At 42.7% G+C, this 7,802-nt stretch overlaps 1 protein-coding gene across 2 annotated transcripts in view; it reads left to right on the top strand.

Moving 5' to 3' along the window:
• Nucleotides 1-6,638, top strand: part of CCDC61 (coiled-coil domain containing 61) — a 14,222-nt gene extending 7,584 nt beyond the window's left edge. Inside the window, exons 7-14 of one of the 2 annotated variants that reach the window (XM_018561516.1) lie at nt 1,221-1,303; nt 1,399-1,586; nt 1,681-1,759; nt 3,829-3,887; nt 4,034-4,106; nt 5,904-5,973; nt 6,107-6,179; nt 6,432-6,638. In XM_018561516.1, the coding sequence (XP_018417018.1) occupies nt 1,221-1,303; nt 1,399-1,586; nt 1,681-1,759; nt 3,829-3,887; nt 4,034-4,106; nt 5,904-5,973; nt 6,107-6,179; nt 6,432-6,526 (720 nt within the window). In that variant the 3' untranslated portion in view covers nt 6,527-6,638. Of the gene's footprint in view, nt 1-1,220; nt 1,304-1,398; nt 1,587-1,680; nt 1,760-3,828; nt 3,888-4,033; nt 4,107-5,900; nt 5,974-6,106; nt 6,180-6,431 lie in introns of both variants that reach the window. The other variant, XM_018561515.1, reaches the window with a different exon arrangement.
• Nucleotides 6,639-7,802: the final 1,164 nt, after the last annotated feature.

Here is a 7,802-nt window from a genome sequence, read left to right as displayed (position 1 = left end):
CTCCCCGCTCCGATCTGCCAGCGCTGACTGGTGGAACGGACGGGGGAGGGGGCGGGTACAGCTGGCTCTGCCTCTAGATAGGCAGAGCCAGCTGTCACTCACGCAGCTGGGCGGATCCCGTCGTCTAAGTCGGGATCCGCTCTGGCTGCGGCGTCTCAGTATACCACGAGCTGTAGCTCGCGGTATACTGAGCTTAGGGTAACAGGAGGACGCTAGTTTGTGTCCTCCCGTTACCCTAAGGAGAACTATGGGGGAAAAAACTGACCCCATAGTTCTCCTTTAAGGTCACCGCAGTTAAAGGAGAACTATGAGGTGAGTGCTTTTCACTCACCTCATAGTTCTAGCCGACCTGTGACAATGAGACACAGGTCGGCTTAGTAGATCGGGAGGTGAGCAAACGCATACCATCGTTCGTTCACCTCTCGATCCTGTCACGGCTCTCTGTCGTGACAGGGGAGGGGCTGGATTCCCCGATCCGCCAGCGCTAACTGGCGGGGGGGAGGGTACAGCTGGCTCTGCCTCTAGATAGGCAGAGCCAGCTGTCAGTCACACAGCTGTGCGGATCCAGACATAATTGTCGGGATCCACTTCAGCTGCGGCGTCTCAGTATACCGCGAGCTGCAGCTCGCGGTATACTGAGCCTAGGATGACGGGAGGACGTTAGTTTGTGTCCTCCCGTTACCCTAAGGAGAACTATGTAGAAAAGCCTTAACCCCATAGTTCTCATGTCATGTCTCATACACCCAAAGTCCTTAGGGGTCAAATCAAGCTTCAGAGCTGTTAAAATCTCAGCTGCAGAGTGGATCAAGTACTTGATCTTGTGAAGCAAATGACAGGGAAGATGATGTCTCCATAAAGAGTACATGTAAGCTGCCCAATGCTATCACGTAGGCGTGTTATCCCCCTTTTTATAGCAAAAAAGTATTAAGAATTAAAATTGAATAGAAACACCTTTGCCACCACACACACACAGATATAAATGCAAACGCACATGTGTATGTACACAACAATTGTGCAGCTAATAACGTGTGTCGCCGTGCGTGCCATACTGAGAGAAATAATTCTAGATTACAGCTAGCTCTAAATTGATAAGCTGTGACAGCATTTAATGTGTCACCTACTGTTGATTAGTGTCACCTACTGCTAATAGTAAGAAATACTGGAGTCTGTATGAGCTTCTGGCGTCAGGAACTAACTGTCTGCTTGTGCCCCTCATTTAGCTGGAAGAAGCACGAGCAGTAGAACGGACCCTTCGTTTGAAGGTGAAGAGTCTGACCACAGAGCTGGCTATGTACAAAAGAGGGTGAGGAAATCTATAAACATTTTAGGTTGTTTGTATGTTCTCTATATTTTGTATGAGAGCTTCTTATTTACTTTATTTCTCATGCTATTTTACAGGCGTGTCACACCCACTGGCCCATCGCCACAGAGTCGTTCCAGTTCTGCTGGACGGGGGCCTGTTCACCGCAGTAACTCTCGTGGAGAGGTTGGTATTCGAAGAGATAGGTCCACATCCCGGGAACGAAGTGGAATGAGCTCTGGAGAAGGAAGGAGTAGGCAGCCAAGGTTATCACCTTCTCCTGTTGGTAAGCAATGCCTTCCTATGCTTACCAAGAAAAAAAACTATATGTACTCTGTTCAAACATTTAATGTACCTCTCCTATCTGGTGCTCTCCTTAGCCATCCGCCCACCACGGTTTGATCCCACAGCTTACATCCGTGACAGAGAAAGTAAGCAGAAGGAGGTTGACCTAAAGAAGTAAGTAACTGTAGTTCCACTTGTTCATCTGCCTATGGGCCTAGCTAACACAAGTGCCTTCTGTGCTTGTGTCTGCCTGAATTTTGGGGAAAAGCTATTTTCCTGGTACATACCAGTTCTCACCTTTTGTGGTGCATATTGACCTAATTAATTTGATTGGTGCCCACATGGAAAGAACTTGAAAGCATGGTACATCTCTGCTCAGTCACACAGGTGTTTGCTTCACTCGGCATAATGTCTACATCCATGTCCTACTAAAGTTTGTCAATGTTCCAGCTTTACTTGCCACGTACAGACATGGACAAATTTGTTGGTGGTACTCCACGGAAAAATAAGCACCCACAATTTTCTCTGAAATTAAATGGACCAAAGTAACTGGCATCCATCATTGCTTGTTCCTTATTTCTTATACAAATCAGATTTTGCTTTTGTTTAAACAGAATATTTTAAATAATTAAACAGAAATGATGGGACTCTTAACCTAAAATGTTGTTGCACAGGGACTTCTGTACCTGCCAACAGGTGGTTTGGCCCACTCTTCTTCCAGTTGCCTCAGGACTGGATATTTCTTTTCTTTCCATAGATCGATAGTTTGATAGGAATCTGATGAGGGCTCATAGAAGGACATTTCAGAATAGTTCAGTGTTTTTGTTTTTAGCCATCCTTTTGGTGCTTTTAGCTGTTTGCTTTGGCTCATTATCCTGTTGGAGGAGCCATAACCAGAAACTGAGACAAAGCCTTCTGACATTGGGCAGTACATTTGTAGAATTTCTTGATAGTCTTGAGATTTAATTGTGCCATGCGTAGACTGAAGGATGCAGCAAAGCAACCCCAACACATAACTGAGCATCCTCCATGATCCACAGTAGGTGTGGTGTTCTTTTAGTTGAAAGGTTAATTTTTTCTCGTCTGTGAAGATAGAGCTGATGTGACTTCCCAAAAAGCTCCAGTTTTGTCTCATCTGTCCAAAATACATTCTCCCTGAAGCATTGGGGCCTGTCGGTATGCAGTTTGGGAAATTCCAGTCTGGATTTATATTATATTCTTTCAGCAGTGGAGTCCTCCTTGGTCTTCTTTCTTTGAGCCTGTCGCTGAAGAAGCAAAGCATGGTGCGATCAGACACTAGAGTTCAGCTTGTGTCTGATTGGAAAAGTTCTTGCCCCTTAAGGTGCCCATACACTGATCGAATTTGGGCGGTTTTTAATGTACCAGCCGAAATTCGCACAGTGTGTGTGGCTGTCAGCTCCCTTTTAGCCGGCATTCTGCGATCAGCTGAAGAATTTTAGATCGATCAGAGTCGGCGGCACCTGTCCGAATACAATTCAAACAGCGGGATTCCTCGATCGACACGCTGTTTGAGTTGATGGAAAAATCACGTAAATTTTTTTTTTCTCCTTCAGCCTGTGGGTTGAACGAAAAACATTGTTAGGTGTATGGCCAGCAATAGTCTACCATTCATTGTAGCCATCTGTTCAATTTGCAGTCAATTTTCCTCTTGCGGCCGCCTCCAGGGAGGTTGGCTATACTCCCATGAGCCTTAAAGTTCTTTGCAGCTGTAGTCACAGGTGCACCAAACTGGTTGGTGCTGGTCTTATAGCCTTTACCTTTTAACATGCTGGTCTATAATTTTTCTTTTTGAACTTGGAAAACTCTCCCTTTTGTTTTTTCTCTGGTCCATGATCACTGTGGTGCAAACAATGATGTCAAACAGCAGAGTGACTACACATATCTATTTAAATAGGCTGACTGGCTGATTACAGGGTTGTGACACTAATTGCATAAAACAGTTTGAAATATCGCTATGATCCAGTTTTTAAAAAATGTTTTTTTAGGAGTACCAACAAATCTGTCCAGGCCATTTTAGAATACACAAAAATGTATCTATTTTCACACTTTCTTTTGCTTTGCCGCATGGCATACCAAAGTCATGCCGGTATTTGTGAAGCCATTGCTTCTAATTTCATCACTTTTCAGGAGGAATAAAGCATTGTTTCAATGAGCTGTAGGGTAGAAAGAAATGGGTCCATGTCTGTTGTGTCCCTTCTAAACTGTTTAACCACTTATTGCAGAGGTCGGCGAGCCTTGGCATCCCCGTCTACTTTGAGAGGACAGAGGCGCAGTTCATCTGGTGGGTCACTCTTACATATTCATACTTCTTTTGTATGGCGTCTATGCAGTTATGATCATCATACTGTGCTTCTAGAGCATCATTGAAGTTATTAATGTCACTCAAATGAACATGACTTGGCTTCTTATATATGTTTTATTTCATAGTTGAGAGCCTACGAAGTCATCGATCCTACCAAAGCTCTGGAGATGAAATGGAGTATGTCGATCCTATACCCAGGTGATGTTGCATACTATCTATACTGGGCCTATAGTTCAGCAAACAGTTATGGGTGCCTAATGAAATGGATCTAAAGTGCATTACTTGCACCATGCAATCAATATTGTAAAACAAAAGCTTGTATGTACTGAGAATGGAGCTTTAGTTCTCCTGCCTGGGCCACGATTAACGTGAAAGTTTGCTAAAGTGACTCTTGCAAGACAGACAAAAGAAGGCTTTGATGTGGGGGCTAGGCTAGAGAGCCCTTCCACTAGCGGTAGTTATTAATGAGAGATTAGACTTTAATGATATAATATATACATGATATAATAATGTTTTAGGTTTTCTCTGTGTTTTTTTTTTTATTAGTCCGGCTTTGCATCTGTACAGACAAGTCAGGCAAATGAAGCTTTGTTTTGGTCTGAAAGGACTGCTAATGCATAGCTTGGTTCAAGACCACACATGTGTGCAGGGCAATGCAACAGGTTTGCATTAATCCCCCTACAGCATTGTCTGTGATGGAGCATGTGATTCACTCCATGTGACAGTGTTGGTCTAGTCACCAAACACCAGCGCTGCCCTATGGCAGAGAGTCCATAGCCCTGTTTAAGCAAGTACTTTAGGTACATGTAGGTTACACAGGGCTTTTTTTCCTTGCTCCCAGCAGCTGAACAGGGTGACCAGGTAACAAAAGAAAGATGCCCATGCATTCTAATGAGATTAAGCTGAACCTGTTGCTTTGCACTGTATTGACAAAGCACAAGTTCACTGTAACTGCAAACTGGAAGCTGTGTTAGCCATGAAGAGATCCCTGATCAGCCTTTTTGATCCCTGGCTATGGGTTTAAATAGGGATTTACCTTCTCTCCATTTTTTCCCCCTTCCCACTTTTTGCACCCTCATGTCCTTCAGCTTTCCAATGCCAGTACCTTAGTAGAGGCTCTGTCATTTGATGGCTGGAAGATTGGGAGGTAAGATGGCTTTTGCTTGAACAATGCAGGACTAGATCTCGTCTTCGGGAAGGCAGATTGATACTCTGTCTCCTAAATACATAATGCTCCACAGGGATTGATTCAAAACAGTATGAAACTCTTAAACCTTATTTATTTTATTTTTTTTCAATAATGAATCCAGATGAGCAAAGTATTTCTTTACATTTTTGGCCAAGCACCTACAGTCAGGTTTTCATACAGCGGCCTTCAACTCTCTCAGCTCAGTTTCCCTGAACTTCCTGTCCAGTACAAGATCACAAGGGATGGCACAGTATCCAGTAACTGTCCGTCTACTGGCTTGGACGAGGGAGCAGGAAACGGGAATGGCTTGCCTTGCTGTGCCTGTGGGTTTGTGGAGACACACACAGTTTACTAGCACACACAAGAATGGCTCCATAGGACCGTGGAAGGAAAAGGAGCCACTCTAAAAGAGGATATCGGGGTGAGCACTCAGGGGACCAGCTGATTCTACAGGAAGCTAAAATTTGTAAACATCAAGGAGCAGCATCCATTGTAAGTGATTTAATCAGCATTTGCATTAATTTAAAAGGTTTTTGACTTTATTATCACTTTAAAGAGTGAAACATTTGTACCGGTCCGCCAGCAGTACTGCTATGTTGGTACTTTTAGGCCAGGGCAAGTTAATTTTAGGTTTATATCATGCAATCTGATTAGATGTAAATAGGACTTAGTATCATTTTTTGGGGAGTGGTCAAAGCCTTGTGTTTTTTATAGTGTTTGGAGAGCAGGCCTTCTGGCACCATCAGTAGCTTTGTGTATGTGAGCTGTGCACACAATACTCACAATGTGTTCCAACCTTATTATAGTGGAGACAGGAAACAGGCTGCACGTGGCAGAAAACCTTTTGCTCCTTCGTCCTGGAACAGCAGGAATAGTGTAAGTTGTTCATTACAGTTCTATGCTTTCTTGCTGTTGTCCTGTTTCTCAGCATGAAATGGCATTTAGTCAGTTAGTTGCCACTTGGTTTGTGTCTGTAGGAGAATTTTACATCTTTTTTCTGGATCTGCAGGGGAAAAGAGACCGATCAGCCAGCAAAAAGAGGCTTTCCAGCACACCAAACTATGGGCGGAAAATTGAGAAAGGTAAGCTAACTTTGCCTGATTCTCATTTCAAGTTTTATATGTAAACTAGAGCAGAAGTAGAGTTATTGCACGTAGCAGCCTATCAAGGTTCATCTTCCAGAAGTAAATAGGAATTTGGTTGTTATGGACGACATCGCCACATTTTGTACATCTACAGCCCAGAATTTAAAATTGTAGTTTTTGTTAATACATGTTGTGGTTTAAACTTCTGTATATCTCAAACCTAATCCAATTTTCTTGCACCCAATGCAGAGAACCGTATTGACGCAGTCTCTGACCTTTCAGACATTGATGCCCGACTGCAGGCCCTGCAAGACTATATGAGGAATCTAGATACACGCACCTAAACTGTGGAAGACATTTATCATGTATGGTGGTGTTTCACTCTAGTACTGTGTGTGCTGATTATAAATGGACAATCATAATGAATGTAATTCTAGACTAAATGGCCTCATATTGAAAATGGAGAAAAGAAACCAAAGGCAGATTGTACACGACTAGCCTTTGACATTCCATGCTGTCCCTTGGTTGGATGGCACATGCAAGAAGCTTTGTGGAGCACTACGGAATCTGCCACAAATGCCCAATACTAATTCATACGGACTGCAGGAGTCTGGAGGGGACATGAAATTCCATATAGGAAACGTACCATTTCAAGACACAAAATGATTTGTACTCAGAAGTCAGCTGACCAAAAATTCAAGATGGGCCAGATTCCATTTGTCAGAATTGGATTGGATTTGACTTTCTTGAACCAGAAAACATAACATTTTTATTCCAGTGCAAATGAAGAGTCACTTTTAGAGCTAATACTTGATTGTATGCCCTGTTGGGATTGTGTGTGATCAATAGGATCACTCTGTAAATGTATTCCATTTCATATTTGGACTCGTTTTGGGTGGGTTGACAGTATTTTTTTATGTGAGAAATGTTATTTATTTGGATTGTATTTTAATATCACATTTTAAGCCTGACACCAGCCAGTACTTTATATTTAGTTTTGTACAGCGGGAGAATGTGGTTTGAACCTCTGTCATGTTTTGATTGAGCTCTGTGTCCCCATTGATGAGATTATTCCTCAATTCCTGTCCATGTGAAAGGGTTTAACAAAGACAGCAAGTAATGGAATAGCTCATTTGTTTTGAAAGGGTTAAGGTTTAGAACATCTGTCTGGGTTTTTATTGCTCTGTTTTCCTGTCTTGGTGAAATCCGCACTCTCATTTCTTGGGGTCACTGGAGGAAAAACGAAAGTAAATCTCCCCAGTGTGGACACAGAGAGGGGAATTTATCAAAACTGGAGCAGACAGAATCTGGAGCAGTTGCCCAGGGCAACCAATCAGCATCTCGCTTCAGTTTACTTAGGTAAGATTTGAAAATGAGAGGGAGAAGCTGATTGGCTGCTGTGCAAATATGCTCCACATTTTGTCTGCTCCAGTTTTGATGAATAACCCCCCCAGAGAGCATTTAAAACTTGACAGGTTGTTACTGTTACCCACTCCTATTAAAAATTGAAATTAAACCTTTGGCTGAAGTTGGACTTTATGTTTTACAAAGTTTTTGTTTTTAAATATAGTTGTATTTAAGGTGTACTGTTGTATGGTCAGTTTTTAATGAGTTTGATGG

This window comes from Nanorana parkeri, unplaced genomic scaffold (assembly GCF_000935625.1).
Source record: "Nanorana parkeri isolate BGI_ZX_2015 unplaced genomic scaffold, ASM93562v1 scaffold528, whole genome shotgun sequence".
Lineage (NCBI taxonomy): Eukaryota > Metazoa > Chordata > Amphibia > Anura > Dicroglossidae > Nanorana > Nanorana parkeri.
Note: the sequence above shows the minus strand (reverse complement) of the source record. Positions and strands in the feature narration are given on the sequence as shown.